The sequence below is a fragment of the Tauraco erythrolophus genome, chromosome 22 (assembly GCF_009769465.1).
Source record: "Tauraco erythrolophus isolate bTauEry1 chromosome 22, bTauEry1.pri, whole genome shotgun sequence".
Lineage (NCBI taxonomy): Eukaryota > Metazoa > Chordata > Aves > Musophagiformes > Musophagidae > Tauraco > Tauraco erythrolophus.
In genome coordinates this window covers 7,465,348-7,488,850 of record NC_141486.1, presented here as the reverse complement: position 1 = coordinate 7,488,850, position 23,503 = coordinate 7,465,348, and the positions used below count along the sequence as shown (strand labels likewise).

The window sequence follows — 23,503 nt, the reverse complement described above, 5'->3', positions numbered from 1 at the left end:
CAGGATATCGACAGAAGATGTTGAAATTTAATAGGAAAAGTTGGCTTAGAAAGGAAATTTTTGCCTTTTTGTCACAATTGAAAGGTATCTTTTCTGTATAATGAAAGAAGTTTCTTTCAGTTGGTATCTGTGGAAGTGAGGGGATGTTTTTAGTGCCCGTTAAATAGGGACCATCTGGGTGAGTCCTGACTTCCAGAAAGGAAAGACCTGCACTACTGGATCTTAGAGTAGAACTGTCAAATTACTTCTTTACCAAAGCCATTAGTTTTTTATTACCTTCTTTCAGATGCTATAGGGACACAGTTGTATGACTATAGGGGTAAATTATATTCCATACATAGACCTTTTCTGAACGTGGACTCCAGTTAGCTAAGTTGAGAAGCCATTGAAAGAAAATGGTTTGCTGGAAAACATGATTTGTAAAATATGGTTGAGGTGGACAAAAACATTAACTTCTGAAAACAGTTACCTTTTATTTTTGCCTCTAATAATCAAGACTTGTATTCTATTTATCGTGCACAATACAGAATGTGCTTCACCCTGAAAATAGCTGTGGAGCATGCTTTTGGCTTCCCAATCTAACAGCATCCTTCAGTCTAGTGACAGGCAGTTGTTCATTCTTTGTACTACTAGCCTCATTCTTTCAATGCTGTTCAAATGATGAACTATAATTTCTGAGCTACGCTTAGTTTTACAAAATTTCTGCTTCTGTCAGACATTAATGGTACAGTCCTGCAAAAATCATCTGAAAGTCCCAATCTCTTTTCCAACCAGCGTGAGATCTACAGGAATCTCACATCAAAACAACAGCAGTGCAAAATAGGAAAGTTTTCTATTTCAGTGCCAGAGCACTGTAAGACCTAATGCAAACAACCTAGCACCAACCTGGCCAAAGTTGCCATGTATTCCATCAGTCGTTTGTATTTCCATGATGCCTGGGTGCCCCTACTCCTGGAGAGGACCCCTTTGTACACACCATTGTCTAAGTTGAGATTGCAACAGTAGTGTATTCCTTAGGGAGCTCGTAGTGTTAGGTATCCATCTAAGGATGGTTTTACACAGCTCCTTACACATGTGGAAGACAGTGTAACTGGGCTTTGTTCGACATTCAAGGAAGTGGGTGATTGAGGCTTACTGTCCCAGACCAGCCTGCAGAATTTGACCTTTTAGTATTGCATGACGGATGATAGCTGGGGTCTGGGTAGCTGTGACAGATTCTGAAAGTGTGGAGTGAATCATTGGAAGGGTATGAAAATAGATGACCTGGGAAAAGGCCACGAGCTAATGCAGAAGCATTTTGAAAGCATTTGTGCAGGTAGATCTTGTGGGGAGGTTTCAGGCCCGCAATAAGTGTATTCAAGCAAGCTGGAGTGCCAAACATGGTATTTTTTTCAGCTTGTTACATTCCACTGTTCACTGAGGATTTTCAGGAACATCCCACGCAGGCTTCAGATCAACTTAATCCAATTTTTTTTCCACCTGGCAGCAATGTGAGATATCATGAACACAGAACGTAAGGGAAGAGGAAAGAAGTGAGCGTCCGCTAAGGTGTGTGAAGGCAACAGAGACAGAAAATATTATACATGAAGCTGGGCCTGGGTGTTTGTGGGGCAGCCTTTGTGCCCTTCAATGAAGAAGATTGCTTTTGGTTTTATTTAAAATTTACTCTTTTCCTCCTTTTAATTTTACTGTATGTTGTTGATGCCTAGTGTGAAGTTATCAAGAGTCAATTCTCTCAGTAGACCTATATCCTAGTGAAGTGCCAGTCTTACTAAGGTAGAAGAATAAATTTAAAAACCTCATAACTCTGTATGCTGACAACTTTTTTCAAAGTGACTCCATTTCCTCATGTTAGCAGTTCTGACAAAACTGTCTTTCTGACTGTCTTTCTGATTCTAGTGGATGATCAGCATCATAGATCGGACACCTCTAGGTCATGGCATAATTTTTAAGTTAATTGAGGCAGTGGTAGGTGCTGAAATAACTCTGCCAATTTCCTTTATTTGTAGACCAACTAGGTCTTACTACAGAGTATCCCAGCAAGATACTACATGTGGACCCAAATTCACAGTACCTGATACCATGATATGGTTGCCTGAGAACACCAGGCAGTTCCATACATGTTCAGAAAATCCCAATCCCTTGTAAGAAGGTAGGAACCAGAAAAAGCCATTCATGGTATGCACATGGCTTAGGCCTTGGTACAAGTTACCCTATTTCAGCCTGTAACATTTTTCTTCAAAATTTTGCCCATTCTTCTGACCTGCTTTTTGTGTTTGTGTTCTTGCAAAATTATACTTAGCAGCCTGTCTTCGTGAAGTCCATCATTGACTCTTTTTTTCCCTTCTCGTTTCCCTGTCTCCTCTCTCACTGTCAACTTGTTCTTCCCTGTTGTTTAGACTCTTCTGTCCTGGAGTTGCTTTCCTCATGTCCCATGCCAAAGAATTGTCATTAGCTCTTCTGAGGGTTTGCAACTCTGCCCTGTTATCTAGTGCTGTAATAAGCAGCATTTACAGTAGTGTGGGTATCCATTCTGAAAAGTCCTGTATTGTCACCCCGTGCCTACCACCATTCCCACTCCTAACCCTCCTCCAGCATGGTCCCTGCATGAGCTTTGAGATGGAGTCTGTGCCAGATTTCGTGTCTTCCTCCTTGGGGGGGAAGAGCATCACTTGGCACTTCATAGTTAATTTGCCCTTTAGTCTCTAAGGTAGTCAACATCAGGTTGAGGTTACTCACGTTGAAATAAGGTGGTAGGTTGGAGTCATTAGCAGGACTTAAAAAGGAAAAACAAGTAACAAATCAAGAAAATGCATATTGACTGATTTCTTTGGGTGTGGATTTGTCTGCTGAGGTTAGCAGTAACAACACAATTATTCTAGTGTGTGTTAATCTGTACTGGAGAAAATGTTGGAACGCAGACAATGGAAGATGAGCTGCTGCTGGTTGGGAAATATTAAAGTGAACTAATTGTTTCTTTTTTATCTCTCTTTTTTATGCTTTTGTGGGTGAGGAAAAACTAATAATCTCTATGACAAAACACAGAATTACTGTTAGACACACATCTTAACAATATTGAAATGCAAGTTCATCTTTGAAATGTAAATTGATTTTTAGATTAAAATATCTTCACTATTGCGTTTTTGTCAATAATACAATTTAGGCTTGTTTGTGTTGTTATATTCTGACTGACCCTTTATATTTTCCATGATACTAGTTTTATTCTTTACACTTTACCACTTTCACAGAAGAAAATTTAACCTTTGAAAATGTAACATTTTTACTTTTTAGCTGTAGTTTCCTTTTAAATAATTTTACGTTTTTATGGGATCTAAAATGTTTTCCATTAAACTCATGACATGCTTTTAAGAGCTAGCATTAGAAGAATCCAATTCTTCTTTCAAATTATTTTTCTCGAAGTGGACTTACATTGGAGAATATCAAATACATCAAAAATAATCACATTCGCTTATTGTTTTTGACAAGTTATTGAGTTGTGGTGTTAATAAAATTGAGAGTTGCTTGGCAGTGTCATGTCTACACAAGGGAATTCTGTGAATTCGTACATTTTCAGTTGCAAATGAATGTTTGTTTGTTCTGTACTTTATAGTTTATCTCTTCCTCATAACACGCAGAGTGTTTTTAGACATTTTATTTTGGTCTGTCTATAAAATATTGAAAGCTGAAATTGCATCAACTTAAGCTATTAACTTGATGGTCTTGTGGATTCATACACCATCAGCTTTCCTTCAGCTTGTTTTTGTCCTTCTCTTGTTCTTCACAGGTGTTTTTGTCCTTCTCTTGTTCTTCACAGGTTACCTTAGGAAAAGTGTTAAAAGTGATAGTGGTGATGCGGAGCCTCTTCATTGACCGAACCATAGTAAAAGGGTACAATGAAAATGTCTATACTGAAGATGGCAAGGTAGGTTATTGTACATCCAGCCAGATTAAATTTTATTTTTACCTGATGTTTAAATAACAGAGAACAGGATTCCCATCACAAGTATACTAGAAACATAAAACTGTCAAAAGACTCTGTAGATGTTTTGCAGAATGCTCAGGTATAAATTTATCATGGTTTGCCTGGATTTTTCATACCCAAATATCTGACTTCTTTCTAAGCTCTGAAGCCCTTGCTTGAATTTCTAATTTATCACCTTAGACCCCAGTTGCCTCGTTAATGGTGTCTACTGAGAAAACATTTTTTTCAGTGTACCAGCGCATCAATAGCCGAAGGTTCAGATTTCTCTTTTCTGAGAGCCATTGGGAAATCTTGGGCTGGTTTTGTGCTCAGCTTGATAAATGCAACTGTGCGAACCATTGGTAGGTAGTCCTCAATAATTTGCTTGTCAGTAATAGCACATCTTGAACAGCAGCTATTAAAGTAAGTGTTACCTGTTTCCACAAGTGATTTGTTTTATGAGCAATTCACCCTGCTTGAACCTCAGATTTCTTCCGACTGCAGACACTCCATATGGCTCTCTTTAGCGCATCAGAAGATGTTAATGGGACATGACGGCCTTCAGCTCGGCTTGTTTCTCTTTTCGGGGTGGAATGGTCTCTCTTACCGAGACATCCGCCAGGACTCTCCTTTGCCAGTAACAGTACTAAATACCTCCATGTTTCACGTTTTCTCTCTGGAGCTTTCTCTTCTGATTATGAAGCCTATTAAAATAAAAAGTTCATTATATCAAGATGAGTACTTGGCACCCATAGGCCATGTTATAATGAGGTGAGACTCTTTTTCCCTTCAAAAGTGATAACTGTGTTGTAGCACACAGAAGCACGTTGTGTACTGACCCAGGGTTCAGCGGCTCCGAGTCTGATCCTCTGTTCCCTAGAAAAGGCCAGGAGCCGATCTGCTGAAGGAAATAGCACAGCTTTATTTCCCAGGTGAGAGATTCTCACTGGCAGGGTGGGGGATTCGCCTAAGAAGTAGTAAAATAAAAATTGCCTGATTTTGATTTGCATTATTCAAATATGCAGGTTTAAATACCACTTTGCTGCAGAAGCAGCTGCACCACACTCCCTGTGTGTTAGCATATAAATACAGACTGAGAGCACCAGCCCTTCTTCACCCCAAGTTCTGCTGGGAGGTGAGATGATAGTCTGCCTAAAGAGCACTGACAGTGCGTGATGGATTCCTGTGTCACACTCCATTTGGGTGTGCTCATTTTCTATGATGAATCCAGTTTCCTTTGAAGCTCTCTTGAAATACAATAATGCCATATGTGCTGAAAAGCTAGGTAAAGGAGTTCCTTTCTGAAACTCAGCATCTGGCATTGGGCTTCTGTTTAGCTCAAGGTTAACTCTCTTGAGGGACGTATACCATTTCTGTCATCGTTTCTGCAGGGGGGAGAGCGGGACTCGCCAAGGCCAGCTTTGGGCACAGGGCACTAACCTTTGTCTGCTGTCAGTGGGGAGCAGTTCAGCTTCTCCAGAGCATCGGTGCTAACACCTGGCTTGTTTTCTTGCTTTAAGCCAATCTGCAGGGGAGTCTCTTTTCTGCCGATTCAGCTTTCTGTGTCCAAAGCTAGGCTATGTGACTGCTCCCATGGGGCTGCGTGAACCTGTGACCTTTACGTGGCAGTTGCTATTCCATTGGCCCATCCCAGGGCTTTCACAAACCTGAAGGTCTGCGTTTTAGGTATAAATAGGAACGTTTCATTTGACTTAAGTAGGATTGGAGTTGTAGCCACTTAAATCACGAGTAAATTTGGCTTGGAAGACTGAATAAATGCGTAGCTTGCTAGTTGTGCCAACTGGAGCACATATTGACAAACAGTGTGCTCCCTCTTTTTCACTAATTAACTACACTGGTAATTGGAGAATAAGAACAAGATTGTGCTCTTGCAATGATTCGCTTTACTTATTGTGCCTGCTGGGAATGAGCGATTACAGTCAATTGCAAACACAGTCCATTCCAATTCCTTCCCTGTCACAACAGATGCTGTTGGGAAAGTACTCCAGTGAGGTTTCGCCATACTATTCTGGCTTCTTATTTTCTGGCCTGATAGGGGGAAAAATGCACTAGCATTCAGAAGAGACACAGAAGAGTATGAAAAAGGAGAAGATCAGCGATTATCTTCTTTGGAGAACCCTCTGGATCATAGTAGGAGGTGATCTTTTTCCAGTGAGCAGTTTACACAGTAATTGCTGATTTGGCGGTTTGCTTGTGTGTTCTTAGGGTTCTTAGGAAGCATTTAATATTTGTAAACAGCAGCAATGAGATTAACTAGGTGGTATCATCCAATATGGTGATTTTGAAGCTCCTGTCTTTTCTATAAGCCATGTTGAAGAAGTGACACTGGATAAATCTTTGTGCTTCTTTACACTTAAATAGCTGAATGAGGGTCTATTGAGTGACTCTCCTAACTGCACAAGTCAGAAGGTCCTCTAAGTAACAAAAGTGACATTCAGTGGGGGGCTTTCTCCAAGTAGGGTGGGGTTTGGGGCAACAAAATTTATTCAGCTATATTCAACACAAGAAGAAACTGCTGTCATCAAGAGACTGAATGAGCACACAGTAAGTGAAAAATGGACTGTGCACAGAAGAGGCCAGTGATGTGCTTGCAGGTCAGGGGAGTCATCATTTATCTCTGAAAGTACAACTGTTTTAGCAAATTTCACGTTACTGGGAAGAAAAAGGGAAGAGATGAATGCAAACAGCCAGTCTTCTGGCCCATTAGTCAGGCAAGTCTAGAAGTAAAACAAATATGGGTGTTTCTCGTGGTTGTGGGATTGTGCATGGTGGCATACTAGCAGTTACATGGGGAAGCTGACATTGCATTATCCAGGTTGCCTTAGCTTGCCGTGTGCTTGTATGTTCTACTGGGTAGGTTGACAGGTACTTGGGTGAAAGCTTCACGTGGTTTCTGCTGTACTGAAGTCTAGTTAAATTGGGTACTCCCTCTTAAATACTTTCAAAATTAAGGTGGAAAAATAGCAGTCTAAGCATGCAGTGAGTAAAATAAGACACTACATTCTGGGGTTTTATTTTCAAGCTTTGCTTATACAGACGAAGAATCATTGCATTTCCTAAGTGCTTCATGTACTTCGCTCGTGAATTATTCACAAACCCTGCAGAATATGTCTTTGCCACGTTGCCAGCTGCATAACTTAGACGTTTTTGGTGACACTGTGCAAAAACAATAGGTGAGATCTGGCAGCCTCTGCCGTGTTGTGGATTCTGGATGCTGATCACTCTGCAGTCTCTCTTGCTTACCGTACCAGCCCGTTGCATCCACCTCATACTGATGCATTTTAATTAGCCCCATGGTTTTAGCGATGGCACCATGCCACCCTTAATTTCAAACTTCGACATACTCATTGTGCACTGGAATTTAACCATGGATAGTAATTAATTACTAGTGTTGTCCTGATTCCTGAATAAATGAAGCTATGCAGCTCACCCTTGCAGGGCAGGCGTATTGTCAGCTGAGCCATTAGTAGCCCTAGTCTGCCAATAAAAATAAAAACATATTGGGATTTTTTGGCATAACAATGCGGTGCTTTGCTTTGGATGCAGAGGCCAAGAACCACCTTGACAGGGCGTATTTAGAGTGGGTACTTAACGTTGCTGCCTCGCCAAATTCCTATTTTTGCATCCGTTAGACTTAACTAAAGAAACGTAAGTGTCTCTGTTGAATTATCATGTTAAGGAACTTGGGTTATGTTAATGCTATGGCTTCATTAATTACTCCATATCAATAAGAAAAGGCAGCTTTTAGCCTCCTAGCGTAAAAGAGGAAAAGAAATAGTAGTATCAAAGGAAAGCTTCAAAGACAGGCAGAGCTGTCTCTCGGGTAATTTCTGATCCCTGCATTCTTTCCACTTCAAAGCTGGACGTGTGTGTGTTTGGGTGAAGGGGGGGTTGAATCCGATTTCTCTAATAAGTGTTGGCACCGAACCTGTTTGATATTAGATGCAGGGAACATTCTGATTTGTTATCGCCTTTGAAATCGTTCAGACGACCTTCAGAAAGTGGCCTCTTGTTACTTATGCTGGGGGTGGGTGGGGAGAGTGGGGCACTGGGAAAAAAAGCCCCGGTTTAATTCACATGCAGAGGATGCCCTGAAATTGTGCTTTCAGCAGTTTTTTAGTTACAAATGTGTGTCTTGATTGAAAGTGAAAAGTTGAAGAATAATAGACCTATAACGATACATTCTTTAATCCGCCTCTGCCTTAATCCTCTGTTTCGGGGGGAAAGGTGGGCAGTCATTTAGGATGTATGCATGTGGTTTGGGGGGTTTGGTAGCTTTTTCTTTTTTCCTTTTTCTTTTTCTTTCCTTTTTTTTTTTTTTAACTTGGATAACATCATGTCTGTCACAGACATTCATTACTTTCAGCTTTTCAATCTTCATGCCAGCTAATGAACATACAGAACCTGTTAGACTCATCTTAGTGCATCATCTGAAATGGACTTATGTTTTTTTAGATCTCGAGTCTAACTAGAGAGGATGACATACTTGGTTTGATCACTAGAAATTAGCAAAACCATATATACATTCCAATTATAGCAACTCTGCTGCAGCCAAAGAAAGCCTCAAATTACATGAAAACAGTTTTTTTTTTAAATACGCATTAATTTTTTATTTTCAAATGTAGATTTTTCTAATATGGAAATGTGATGCTTCCTTCCCAGCAGGCACAGGTCTGTTGTTAAATCAAGACTGGGTCCAAGTCCCGGCTGAACTGCTGCTTGTGGACTGTAGAGTACGAGTGGGTTTGGTGTTCATACAGGTTCTTGATCCCACCCTAAGACCCAGTAAATGGAAAAGATTTGTAGGTACATGCCTCAGGGTACTTCTGTCTTCATCTAACCTGGAAAAGGCATCGAGACACAAGCTGCCTTTTGTCTCATGGCAAGGTCAGCAGTGCTAAGCCACGAAACATCTATCTTGAAGTGGTTTTTAAAGTCTTTAACATCACGTCCTGTCCAGACTCAGGTTTGGGGACTCTGTACAGAGTCACTTCTGTACCATTATTTAGAAGTGGGTCACACTTAAGTGTCACTCTGAAGAGAATGGGAACTTTTAGCGTTCTGAACCTTTTTAGCAATGTGAATTAATTACTTGGCTTCAGCATCCTTCCCCTTCTCCTTCCCCCCTCTCTAGTGTGTTTTACTCGCTTCATATGACTTCCTTCATTTCAGGCTCTAATTTTTGTGCCTTTTGGAAGACTTGCAAATTCAGCTAGAGCTTATGGACCATAAGACAGAATTAAAATAATCAATTGTACTATATAGTAAAGGAGATAAACCCCTATTGTGGTAAAGTGAGTGTCTGACCATATTATCAAGCACTAGAGGAGCTACACCTGCTTCAAAAACACACAATTTTTTTTTCTTTTGCCTAGATTAAGATTCCCGAGGTTAATGTTGTAGCAGACACATTTCCTGTGGCAAGTTTTGTGCATATGGAATTATTGAATACAGGGGTATCTGTAGAGGAAAAAAAGGGATTTGCAAGTCTGGGACTGATGAAAATTCCTCTTGTTTTTTCCTGCTGCTTTTCCTTGAGAGAGTACAAGATATTCCATGATCTGGGCTAAAAGAGCATTAGCATGTCAGCTGAAATTGTTTAACATGTGAGCCATTTGGCTGTTTAACAACGACGGCCTTACCTTGTGGTTTCTGGGGTTAGTAAAACTTACTTCAATTTTGTTCTTTTAGTTTGTCTATAGTTGAGCACACATTTAAGTCGTGGATGTGTGCATTTATCTGCAACCTTAAATCTCTTTTAGTGTGATTTTCATCTGCAAATGTAAATGCAGTTTCCTAAGGGATGTTTTGTTTAGCCACAGTAGACCACTGCTTTGGCTTAATTCAGCTAAACGTTCTTTGTGTCATTTGTAACTGAATCACTTATTCAGACACAAGACAAGCATAAACTTAGTAAAAATGCCCTCATTTTAGAAACAGACTGAAGCTGATGAATATTTGCATAGATCAGCCACAACCTCAAACAAATGAAGATTTTGCTTTTTTAAAGAGAATGTGTTAATTCAACAGGCTTTGTGTATATCTAATTTTTTTTTTTTACTGAAACTGTCATGAACTATGTTCATGCTTCATTGCAATGCAAAGGAAATTGCATGTTATTAATTCCCTTTCTTGAATTGTGCAGTGGTTTTAACCCAGCCAGCAACCAAACACCACGCAGCTGCTCGCTCACCCTCCTCTGCCTCCAGGGATAGGGAGAGAATCGAAGGGGTAAAGGGGAGGAGTGTGGTAGGTTGAGATAAGAACAATTTAATAACTGCAATAAAAGTAATAAAAATAATAATAGAATATACAAACGAGTGATGACAATTGCTCACCACCCACTGACCAGCGCCCGGCCCGGCCCTGGCTAGTGATCCTAGAGGAGAGAAATCCCAAAACCGCAATCCTGGAAAAGAGAGCAAGCTTCCTGCCCAACCCTCATCTCTATTGAGCATGACATTGCATGGTATGGAATATTCCGTTGGCCAGTTTGGGCCTCAATCCTAAACCTGAACTGGAATCCTGAGATAGGAGTTGTGGGTCCTTTGCTGCGGCCGTGCTCCCTCCCGGCTTGTTGTGCACCTGCACGCTGGCAAAGCACGGGAGGTTGAAAGGGCCTTGATTTCTTAGCAACAACTGGAAGCATCAGTATATCATCAACATTCTCCTCTTGCCAAATCCCATACTAAATCCAAAACACAAGGCTATTCTAGCGACTAAGAAGAAATTAACTCTATCCCAGCCAAAGCCAGGACAGATCACAACAGGTAAAGGCAATGGGTCAAAGTAGTGAGCTGAGAAATGCAGCTCCATAGATCTGTTTGCCTGTTCTTTAATTGGAACAGCTGCTTAACTTGTTTTTCTCAGTAATCAACATGTAGTAATATTTTGCTTTTTTTTTCTTCTCCCCCAATATAGCTTGACATATGGTCTAAATCCAACTACCAAGTTTTTCAGAAGGTAAGTCCCACATTGTTTCTCTCTACATAATGCATATAGGAGATACATGGACGTTATTTTAAGTATTTAGGCCCTTATGTAAAAGAACTCAGAATTTATTCCTTTGTCATCACAACTTGCAACTAACAAACAATAATCTGTAATAATGGAAAACTGTGAGTAGAAAAGGAGATCACTTCTGCTGTTGTTTAATTTGGATTTCATTCCCATCACAGTTCCAGTCCATGGTTTGAAATAGGATATTGGAGATTATGCTACTCTTGCCTTAAAATTTGATGAGGCATCTTCAAGTACTCTTTTTTAGTTTAAATTTTTTTGGGGAGGAAGGACTGTTTCAGGTTCATTTGGATTTTGTTTTGTTATTTTCATTGCTTTTGGTTTCCCCCCTTTCCTGGGAGCTTGAGAACTTGCTTTCCAAAATGAGTTTGGAAATTTTTTCCATGATGTTATTTTACCTGCTTCTCTTCCCATGATGGTGTAAACAAAAGGAATAACTTACTGAAGTGAATGCCATTCCAGAAAGTAAGAAAAGACTAATGAGAGAATGGGGGCAATAAGTGTAAAACTACTAAGAAGGTTAAAGTGTATTTTGGAAAGATCTGTATCTCTCTATTTTCTGGGGAGGGAAGAGAGGATTTCTCTTTGAATGTCTCTTGTCAAAATACTGTAAGTTCAGATGGATCTGGGTTTAAATTCCAGTTTCCTTACCTTCAAGCCACAGTTCAAGGAGCTCGAGTCTCCAGCTAGTGCACTAGCTTCCTTTCATCTACTTTTGTAGTTTGTGTAACAAATGGGGGTCAGGGACTCGAAAGGGCATAAAAACAGGGGTCAAAAGTGTGGCATATTGGCTGTATTTGTGCATCTTCCTTCCAAGATTGCAGATGTGGTCGGAAGGGAAGACGTTTGACCTATGATATTAACCTGCTAGAGATCAAAGGGGACAGCTTTTGGGGAGGGTGGTTACTCTCACTGTCTGCCTAGTGTTAAAGAAAAAATTTCCTGCAGTTGATTCTTTACCCCAGAGATTAGTGGATTGAATATTCTTTCTTTTTTTCTTGGTCCTCAAAAATATTTAATGTCAAGTAGGGTAATACAGCAGGAAGTAAAACAGCGTATATCTTAGTAACTTGTTTATCAGTATGCCTTAAAGTAATTTCTGCAATGAAATAAATTTAAGGTTCTGTAATTAAGTGCATCATCTCAGTTTCCCCATGTGTGTTTGATTTTAAGCTCATTTGAGCATAAGATTATCTTCTTGGATGTTTCAGTTTAAAATAACTTGGAAGGGTTAAGTCATATTGCCGTGATTTGTGCTAAATGATAATAAATTGTGAGGTTTTGGTTGGATAATTTTAGTTGTCTATATGCAAGATACCAAAGTAGAGTAAATGTACAGGTTTGCTTAAGAGCCCAAGTTAAGGACTTGGGGAGTGTAAATACGAAGAGTAAATTTCTCTTCAGGTCCAGGTGATGGCCTTCAGACCAAGAGTGGAGGAGGTCAGTGACAAAGTGCAATGCCCCACTTGCTGCTGCCTGTGCAGCTGCATTATGGATAAACAAGAATCTTTGTTCTCTTCCTGATTCCTTAAAATAATGTGATGCGACATGAAAATTAAGTTCCTGTTCTCCAGTTCCCTCTCTGTAAAGAATACCAAATGCATGAATATTTACAAAAAAAAAAAAAAAGACTGCAAGAGAAAGGGTTGCCTGTAACCAGATGAACAGCTGTCTGCATTTTTTTATAGTAGTTTTATACATTTTGTTCCCAGCTCTGTCACTCTGTTACCTCGGGCAACTTGGCCTCTCTTTCCATCAGTTTTCTGCATCCCTTAGGCTGGGGTAACACTTGTCAGCTTCACAGGAGCTATTGCTGAATCGGTTGTGTAGTGCTCTCGGAATCTTGCATGAAAAATGTGATGAAAATGCAAGGTGATGGTACTTTCTAATCAATAGATTCTGTACTATTGAGCTGATAGGTAAAGTAGTTAAGGCCAGGACCTAAGTCGAGTTTTCAAAGAGATGGTAGAAAATGCTGTGGTTCAGCATAGTAAGTTTTCTCTCTGTGGTGCTGTGCTTGGTTTGATTTTCTCTTTATTCTCTGAACCTGCACTTGTGTCCGTTTGTAATACCCAGGAACAGTGATTTAGCAGTAGCAAAATGAAGGAAATAGATAAAATAGTGTTAGAGAAACTATTATGCTGTGTTACTAGTGTGGGATCTGTACTGCACGATCTTCAGAACAAATGTTTTCCTGCCATTAAAAAATCGTCAGTAAATGTGTCAGAGCACATCTGAGTGTTCCTGAAGCGTGTTTCTCTTGGCAGTCACCAGTACCGCGGCGTGGAAGTGCTGTGCTGAGAAGGAACAATACGGATGAGTAACTGCTCCCTCCAAGGAGGCTGGGTGGCCCTTTCAGCTCCACTGCCTTGGCCACTGTGAAATCAATCACCTCTCTGAAGGGCAGGGCTGTTCCCTTTTAAAAGCTGGACCAAGTTCTCCAGCCCTGTCTTCACTGATAATACAGCAACATCTGGAGCTCACTAGATACCTGCCAGTGTTAGCTGCAGGCATGTCAGATTCTCACAGGGTTGCAGCGTGACTTTCTAGGTTAAGGACCAGAGACCTCTGATCTTCAATCCAACCCTGTCAAACGAAGCTAAATTTGTCCTGACTTTTTGTTTGCAAACGTTGGCTGTGTCAGCAAGCCTTTTCTCTCTCCTCCTTATTAGGCAGGATACCCGAGTGTGTATAATTTGATGGGGGACGGCTCCCGGAGGGCCCATTACTGTTAAAGTGTACAGTCATTTTCTAAGTTCCCTGGAGACTCCTTGAATCTGGTCCTGGGGTGAATAAGCTTTATAGGCATTGAGTCCAGCAGCAGGGTTGGATTCAGAGAATGGAGCTGGGAAAGAAGAGAGGGAAGGCTGAAAGGGCAAAAGCACAAGGAGCAAAGAAAAGGTTTTTCAGGCTTCCGTGTTGGTCTGACATTTAAACTCCACAGGAGTGGCAACTGTTTTGATCTTAAACCTCCTTATTTTAACACCTTGTGTCTCTTGATCCACTAGCACAAAAGGAGGAATGAAACAGGAAGTTTGGAAATATTTTGGGTCTTAAATCTTGGTGGGAAGAAGAGCGTACATGAGTGCTGCATCGTTCCAGGTCATTGTGCAGAGGATTAAAAAAATAATGTATTGTAGAGAATGACGTGATATTCATAACTTTCCATTCAAAAAAGAGGCAAAAATATAGAATAGTGGAACTTCTATGGGTGGATCAGAATGGGAGATGGGGTCAAACATTAACTGGTTCATTTATCAAGCTACTCAGTTAAGAGCAGCATAGCTGGTTTTGCTGTATAATATGATAACTTTGGCAATTTAGGTCATATGCATAGGCTTGAAAAGCATATATTTCATTCTGATCTCAGAGTCCCACTCTTACTTTCACCTAAATGATCTGTCAGTTTTAGCATGCCACAAACTGCTTTTGTTTGGGCTTGATATGCTTCTTCCCACAGCATGTTTTAACCTAAACTTCAAGAAGCTGTTTGTGCCTGTCCACCTGTTTGTGAGCTCTGTGATCCCAGAGTGATGGAACTCAGGAGCACGATTTTCCCCACTACAAGGGCACATAAGTATTGTAATGTATGAAGATGTATTCCTGTCAATAATCTCAGAAGAAAATCACGTGCGGGATGAATGCATGCATGAGACAAATATTGGGCTATTGATGATGTCTCTTCAAGGAGAGGAGATGGACTGTTCCAGGGTCACCTGCATGATTGCTCCTCTGCGTGATCAGTACTTGGCTCTGCTCAGAGACCTGCTTGGGCGAAATAAAATCTCCATGACCCGGTGCAAACAAGCAGAACAAGCGAAATAAAAACTTAAACACACTGTGAGCTCTGAAAACAAGTGATAAATCCTATGCTTCGGAAAAGTCTGGTAGTGCTTTACTGAATTGGGAGTGGGGAAGGGTGTGTAAAGGGTTTGTGTGGAGTTCATCAGTGCCTGTTTGTAGAGGCACCATCTATCATCCTTCCGAGCGCCCCTCAGGCACCACGTTCCGTGCACCGGATTCCCTCCAGAGAGACTCAAACACGGTCCTGGAGAGAAGATTGGGTAATAGGAATCCTTGGAAACGAACAAAGGCACTCGTGCAGTTTTTCACACTATAAAAGGTCTAAACACTAATAAAATAACTTCTTTTTTTTTTTTTCCTTTCAATGCTGTGATCATGCTCCAGAACTCATTCCTACAGGCAACTGTTAAGGCCATGAACTTAGCAGAGTTTAGAAAAAAAAAAAAAAAATTAAAAAACTGTCAGGGGATTTAGAGAATCCCTTTATATTAGATGGAGCTGTCAGTGCCATACTTGAGGGAATAAAACAATATTAAGTGGCAAGGAAAGTTATGACTCTTAAAGGAAGTTTTGCACCTACTTTTGAAAAGCGTATTTGCTGGAAGTGAGATAAAATACTAGAAGAGAGAGAAAGCTTCTATAATTTAGTCATGTGATGTTTATATTTTTATGTTTTAGTTTTTATGCCAGGTATAGCTTCATGCATCTATGGAACATACCTAGTTTATGGTGGAGCAACACTATACCATAGATCTTATTCTGGTTAGAAGAAGCACTTGTTCAGCTTCCTCAACCTGTAAATTGTAGAATGCTTTTTTTTTTTTGTCTTTTTTTAAAAAAAGAATTTTCAGCTTTGGGAATGCTGTATGACTAACAAGTGTCGTCAAGACCAAATAATGCCATTTTTTGGATGTGTCACCTTTGGAAAGCACATTTCAGCAGAGCAGTACTTTCAGGCAGGTCGAGAAATGTCGCAGTATTGGCTCGGTTGAGACAAATAACCCAGCTCATCACCGGGGGTTGGTGTCATGACTATTGGTAACTTTGAGGCGAGCTGAGCAGTCGGGAGGGACACCCGGAGTCCACGTCTCCCCGCTGTGCCGCGGAGCAGAGCAGCGGCGTGGGCTCGGCAGGCCGGTGCCCGGACAGCCCTGCTCTTCCTGGGGCCTGGTTGTTAGCCAGGAGTGACAAGTACGTAGGATTTAATTCGCACAGAGTCGCGATGAAGATGAGGTTTGATCCAGCATCGGTCTGTTTTGTATTCCTCGTGTATGGAGTGCTCTAGACAAGGGAGCAGGGATGCATTTAAGAAGTACATGGTTATAGTCCACTTGAATTTGGAAGCAAAAGGAGGAAAAAAAGTTAGATCTCAAGTGATATAATTAACTATTAATAAGAAGGGAAGTTTTCTTGTTCAAATTGAGTCTCTTTGCCAGATTTTTTTTTTTCATGTAACTGAAGTCTCTTTTGCTTTGTCTCAAAGAGCTTAGTTAAACAATAGCTATTTTATTTAGCAAAATTGTGCTTCAGGAGATTGCCTTGTCTTGCCTTTTTTTCAGACAAAAATTCCAAGTGCTTTTCAATATATGAATTGTGAAATATTGAGCTTTTCTGCAAGATCTCTTCAAAATCTATTTCAAGGTCCAGAGCAACAGCCGTACCAATCAATGTGTGCTCTTCTGAACACATTCCCTCATAAAAAGAGGTAGAGAAATTAGAAAGTGACCGATTACTTAGGTAGCAGTAGGTAAGGTAGAGCAATAAAAGTGAAGTTAATAAAATAAAACCCTGAAATGTACAAAATGTCATCCTACACCCAGAATAAATTAGTTTGTGATTCCAATTTGGCTGGAAGAAAAAGTATATCCCTAAGTGAGCTGGCGCATATGCGGTTTGTTTTGCTTTGCTTTGGTGTGAAATCGTATTGCCATTAGTAAAGCTGGGTATTGATCTTTTTTTTTTACTTTTTTTCTTTTTTTTTTTTTTTTCCTTCTCTTTTTTAATCTTGGCCAGTTTGTGCTTTCTCTCATCATCTGTGTTATCTTAGGGGAGTTTAATTCTTCCTTCGCTCCCACGCGCTGGGCAGTTTATCATTTGCCCAACTCTTTTCTGTTTGACATCATGTTCTTTGCTGGGGTGGGAGTGGGGGGGGGGTCATTTCCCTACTCCTCTTCCTCAGATTTGACACCTACTTTGATCTTTTTTAGAAGCACTTTATCCAAACTTGCTTGTGGTAGAAATCACCTCCTTTTTGTTCAGAAAACATTATTAATGTTCTAGCAATGCTGGGATGGCTTTTATCTCCCTGTGGAATCTCATTAGCTTTACATTACAATAGGAACAGCATATGTGCAACTTGCCAAAGTGGCCAGTCAATTTAAATTTGTTAATAGCAGTATTTTTTTTTTTTTTAAGCAACTTTCTTCAGTGCCAAGAGAAAAACAACTTTGTTGTTTAGGAAGAAAAAAATACAGTTTGTTAGAAGTAGAAATACAGCAGAAGGAGAGCGGCTGCTCATAAATATCTTCAGAACTTTCTATTCTTTGACATGTCTGGTACTATCCTATAAAATAGCACCGTCTTAAAAGACAAAAATTCACATAGCTAGTAGGGCTTGGACTACAGTCATTTCTGAACGCTCCATGAGATGTGTTTAAAAGAAATGACTGATTTGAGTTGTGCTGTGCTATTAACGCGCTGTTAATCACCTTCTTTCCAATGTTATTTTTTATATGGTAACGTGTAAATGGCTTAAGCGAGCCAAGGTCCACTTTGGGAATATTTTTGCAAACTCACCAGAATGTGCACGGTCCCAAAAGTTTTCCCTTCCAGATGTCAGAATCACACATCCTTATTGATGCTGAATGGAGCTGCTTTTGGAGTTAGTTGTGCACGAATGATGGGGAGCAGAATCTTGTTTCTAAAATTGTGTTAAAACGAGATTCAATGTAGGACAGACTGATTTGATGTCGTGTTCAGCGGAGGAAGTTTGTGTGGTGTGAATTAGAGCCTGTCTATACATGGATTTATTTAGGAATGCATCTTTCACAGATTCACCTCCCTGAATAGCTTTAAGCATGAGCATCTCTCTCTCCAGTGAACGTTTGGGTGCTTCAGCACAATTCGCACTGCTGAATTAGACTAAATACAAATCAGGAACAAGTGGAGTTTGCTGGGAATAGCAATTGTCATTTCAGTTCACACTTTATCTTACTCAAAATTTACTATGGTGTATATAGACAAGCCCTGGGAAATATATAGACAAGCCCTGAGAAGAGCACCACTACTCCATGTTAAAACTAGAAAATACAATTTAATCACTAACTAGACAGTCATGTAGTTTGTTGGATGCTTTGATATTGCTGATGAGGACCATTCATAGATTTACAAGTTACAAGACATGAAAGAGCTCTTGTGGTTGTGTTGTCTGAGTTCTTTACCAGTCCAGTCTGAAGAATTTTGCCAAGGATTTCTGCATTAAGCCTAGAACTTCTGAGAAGCCAGCTGTTGGCTGTGCTAATAACTTAGGAAGCTGACAGACTGAATGCTGTTAGTGAATTGTATCATAGCTGTCAGAAACTACCCCCCTCCAGAATCAGTTAAAAATAGTGGTGGTGATTTTTTTTTTTTAAGTGGAAAAAAATATATTAAAGCATTGGTTGATTTTCTTGATTATTTTTTTTCTTTAATTATTCTTGTTGTTATAAATACAGTTTATATGTATTGTTCTAGCTGTAATTCCCAGATGTAAGATCTTGTTATATCTGTGTCTGGGAAATTAAAAAGCTTTCTATCAGAAATCTGTTGCTAATGCAAGTATTTATAAACCATAATCATATTAATTGATTCCTGGTTTCAGAGGAAATGAAACTGAGAGCTTGATTCCTTTTTGTTCAATGTAAGCAACCTGAAATAGGACTACAAGAGTTAAATATTTTAAGTTTTCCCATTTAAAAAAATGGAGAAGAGGATACTCATTTTTCCATTAAAATGTATTTTCAATTCAGGGTTTTGTTTTGTTTTGTTTTTAATAAAACAGACCAGAACTGAAGCTTTGGCTTTTTTGGAAGTCATAACCTCTATTCTAATAAGGTAGTCTTCCAGAAGTATTTAATTTAGCTGCATTATTGACAATGGTTTTTCTTTTGTTGTGCAAATCGTCATAGATTAAGAGAATCTATTCTCTAAAAAAAAAAAAAAAAAGAAAAAAAAAGAAAAAAAATGGGACTATTTAAAGAGAAAACCAAAGCGCTTTCCTCTAGTGACTTGGCTTGTTTATGCTTTCACAGAATACATGGATTTCAATCCCAGAAGCACAGATTCTGCTCTTATGCTGTAGGTGTTTGAAATTTAGGAAAATTATTTGCTATGGAGGCTCTTATTTTATATGGTACAGAAGATTATTTTTTTTACTTTTTACCACTGGATTGGTAGTTCAAAGTGGGAAGCACAGCGTGTTAGTTTAGTAATTTTTCCTTGTGATATAGAGCTGGATGCCTTCCTCATCACTTGACTCGCATTAGCTACCAGTCTAGAGTCTTTTACTTATTAGATTTATCATTTTTGAACTTGCAGAGTTGTATTGGATTTTACTATATGCATATGAAGTTATTTATCATGATTGTTTCAACTGATTCTTGTATGAAGCTGACAGTGGGAATGGAATGAGAAGGTCTTCACAGTCATGTAATCATTGGTTTGCTACTTCCCCGTGGAATTTGTACTGCTTCCCTGCAGATTAGCACTGCTTTGTCTGAAATGCACCATGAATAAGGGTATATTCTCCTTTTGTCTGATACAGGTGACAGATCACGCGACCACTGCTCTCTTACACTACCAGCTGCCTCAAATGCCAGATGTGGTAGTCAGATCTTTCATGGTAAGTGTGTTGGAAAATACGTTTTCCCCGATAGACTGCAGCATGCTTGCAGTGGCTGACATTAGGCAGTTCTGATGCAGTTGTAATTTCACCTATTTAGACAAGCTGGACAGTAGAGCATGACTGTCATTCTTTGTATCTGATACCTTGACAAGGATGAAGAGCTCATTCTCGTTATCTTGGGATAATTGGTGTTGGAAGACTGAGCTGTATATGGTTCTTCTGTCACAGTTATCAATATTAGGTTGATGATTCCTATTTGCAAAGCTAGTCTAGGTCATCTCTAAAGGTAGCAGGAAGAACTCTTTATCAACCAAATTCTTTGTTGTGGCCCAGCCCTTCCACACTGTTCACACTGTGCGAGGAGTTGAGTTCTGGATGTAGAGTGTCTGCTCTGCTGGAAGTTGCCCAGTAAGAAGAAATTCCTAGTTATTGTATTCCAGATGAGTCAGCTTGCTTGTCAGCTTGTCCAGTATGGGAAGAGATGTGTGTTATTTGGGAAATAATGAGAGGCTAGAACGTGACAGGGAAGAGTCCACTTCGCTATATCCACTCTCAGCCCACACTTTGTTCCTAAGGAATTGCAGGTACTCGCCCTGCACAACGGCAGGTTCTCCTGAGAATCGAGGAAATGCTTGCTGAAGTATTGAGCTGTTTTCTTACTGATTAAAATAAATCGAATACCGCCATGTCTTGATATGCAGATTTAAGTTTATCACCTTTAATTCTGCTTGTATTTAGAATTTTATTTGCAAAATAAGCTTGTTAATCAGAGGATGAGAACAAGGGTTTATGATTCAGAATTCCTTCTACCAAGATGAATCTGGCAGTGGAGACTCTTGCTGTTCTCTCTGCTGCAGTCTCTGAGGAGGCTTTTGGGAGAAGTCATCTCTGCTCCTCAGACTTTTTGCTTCATTTACTTCCACGACGTTACCCCTTCCCCTGGAGCAACCTAACTGAGACTTTTAAAAACAAACATTTAATTTTGCCATTTGTAATTTTTAGGTGTGTACAGTAGCATTGAGTCTTTTGTGTCTTCAATTTCCACTGCGTGATTTCAGATCAGTCACACTCCCTTACCTGCTGTGCTGGTTTGTTTTTTTTAATAAAAAGGCCGTTAAGATGAGAGATTTGCAAAGGTCTCTTCTCGTGGAGTGAATCTTAAAATAATAGGTTTTGAAAGGTGGAAGCAACTCTTACTGGTTAAATCCATGTTCCAGCATGTTTCTGAAAATTAATGGAATGAGTAGCACGTTTGTTTAAGCCACGGACATGCCTTATTGATTTGATAAAACACTACTAAAACTTTTAACAAAGCAAAGCCAGATGTACACCAGAAGTGTCAATATGTTGGTCCTTTCACATGTCAGTTGTGCAATCCACATGACAGGATGTAGTGAAGCCCTAATTTTCTTCATGGGAGTAAAGAACATTTTTTTTTCTTTCAACAGATGTCTCAAGTGCACAATTTAACTTCATTTACCTATTTTTGTGTTACGGTTCAGAAAATTCGATTTCTCTGTAGAGCAAGCAAAGCCCATCCAAGCTGAAGTAAATAACAGCAATTTGCTTGTAGTGTTCTGTTGCCCTTGTCCCCGTATTTACTGCTAAACCCAGAGACCATCTAGTTCTTTTGGAGGAGAGTTATTGACGGCCAAAGATTTGGTTGCTATAGAGAAAGCTCTGATGAAGATGGAAGGATTTGTTTCAATAAACTCGGCTGACCTCTTCTTCGGAGAACAATTTTCTCTTATCGATGTAATTCAATAGGACTTTAAATGACAAGATTCATGTGCATCTTTCACGGTATAAATCTGCTGGTCTAGGTGGTTTTCAGTTGTGTATCTCCTTGAGTTGGGAATTGCGTTATGTAATGCTCGTTGCTATGTATGCCAATGGGAACAATCCACTTCAGAGGCAGGAACTTTACCTAGGAGCACCTGAACTTGCTCTGTGTTGTTCAGCACTAGCCTTTTATATATATGTATTTGTCAGTGTAATTAGATTTAAAATGGTACAGTATTTCCATGACCAATGAGTATTGATCTTAAAATTGCATTAGAGAGGAAGTTAGTTAGCTTGCTGTGAAAGTCCTTACATCTTCAGCTATGAGAGTTGAGACTGTTGCAGTATGATTGCAGTAGGGGTGTGATAGATGATCATAGGAAGAGACAAACCAATATTCTATTGAAGAAGGTACCCATCAAGAACAATTATATTCCAGTAAAAATATGAGGAGCGTTACAATAGTTGCCTTCCATCATGGTTCTCCAGCTGCGAATACCTCCTGCTCAGAGTGCATGAATTTCTATTAACAAATTTGCTTAAGTGACTGAAAAAGCAGAAGATGATTAATAAAGTGGGAATTCAGCTATACAGTGACCTTGTAATCTTGGGCATGTTTCTGTTTATAAAATCACTGTTACCTCACTGGGGCCTCGCCAAAGTACGTTCTCTGTCCTTGCTATCCCTGTTTGACAAGAATGATGACAAAGGGGAACATCCATATCCAGTCTTCTTAATTTCTCTCCCTTTTCCTTTCAGACTTGGTTAAGAAGTTACATAAAGCTGTTCCAGGCTCCGTGCCAGCGCTGCGGAAAGTTTCTGCAGGATGGCCTGCCACCCACGTGGAGGGATTTCCGAACGCTTGAAGCTTTTCACGACACTTGCAGGCAATAGTAGCCCAGCCCTTGGCAGCACGAGGAGCGAACGCTCTGTGGGGCTCGGAAGAGAGCTGATGGTTTAATAGATGGTTCCATATCTGAACCTTTCATCCCGTGTTAAGTAGGGAGGTTGCACTATTACATTTAACTATTTAAAAGCCATCAGTGTGCAAGGCACATGTGAGACTAATGTATGTTGAAGAAGATGGTGAGCAGCTGTGTGTGATCACTTCGCTTCTGAGCTGAAATATGTCCGAGGAGATCTGACAGTAATAATCATTATTCTAAATGTTAATGAAAATACCAGTGTACATTTTGTGTTTCGTGACAGAACTTGCAATGTTGAAGACTTTTATAAGCTTGAAATAAATTTTGTATTCTGGAATTTGTGCCATTTATTTCATTATTTGATCAACAACATCTTCAGTTTTGGTGTGGATTTTTCAGCAGTGCTCTTATCTTTAGAAAAACTGGAAGCCTTTAAACATGCATGCTGATATGGTGGGGGGTGGTTGTTGCAAGGCTGCTTATCTGAGTGCTGGTCTTTTTCTGGAAGAGATTATGGCGTTGATTGAACATGGAATTTCAAAAGACATGGCAGCTTGGAAGATGCAATGTACTTTCTAAGGCAGGGGAAACAGATGTTTTCCTTTACTAAAATGATAATGAAAAATGTTAGCAAAATCTGCATGTATTAAGTGGTTAGAAAACGCGTGATGAGCAGTGACAGTGTGTGTAATTCGTCATGTTTTAGAACTGAAAGTAGTAAAATAATTTGGCCCTAAAGCACAGCTTCTGCAGCGCAGACACATACAGCGTCTATCCGAACTGATTTAACGCGACACACCGGTGAAGAGTAAGATCCCTCTCAGTAATTGTTCCACTTGGAACGGATGGGAATGTTCAGCTTCCACGAACACCAGTCATTTTTCCTTTGCCCAAAGACCAGGAGGGTCCCTGGTCCTGTCCCAGCTGAATGCTCACTGGCCTGGGGTTAAATGTCTTCTCTGATATTTTCTTGAGGACTGTGTGTTTTATCTGTCATCTCCTGGTAGCCAATTTGATTAATTCAGCTGTCCTTCCCACTAGCACACCCTTGTTTCCTTTACAAGCCACAAGCGCTTGGTAATGAGTTTGCTTTTGGAAGCTGATATG

The 23,503-nt window shown here is 39.9% G+C and overlaps 1 protein-coding gene across 2 annotated transcripts in view; it reads left to right on the top strand.

Annotated features, from left to right (window-relative positions):
- Positions 1-22,727, top strand: part of MED27 (mediator complex subunit 27) — a 95,347-nt gene extending 72,620 nt beyond the window's left edge. Inside the window, exons 5-8 of one of the 2 annotated variants that reach the window (XM_086625105.1) lie at positions 3,815-3,922; positions 10,904-10,945; positions 19,608-19,685; positions 22,230-22,727. In XM_086625105.1, the coding sequence (XP_086481231.1) occupies positions 3,815-3,922; positions 10,904-10,945; positions 19,608-19,685; positions 22,230-22,364 (363 nt within the window). In that variant the 3' untranslated portion in view covers positions 22,365-22,727. The remainder of the gene's footprint in view (positions 1-3,814; positions 3,923-10,903; positions 10,946-19,607; positions 19,686-22,229) is intronic. The other variant, XM_086625106.1, reaches the window with a different exon arrangement.
- Positions 22,728-23,503: the final 776 nt, after the last annotated feature.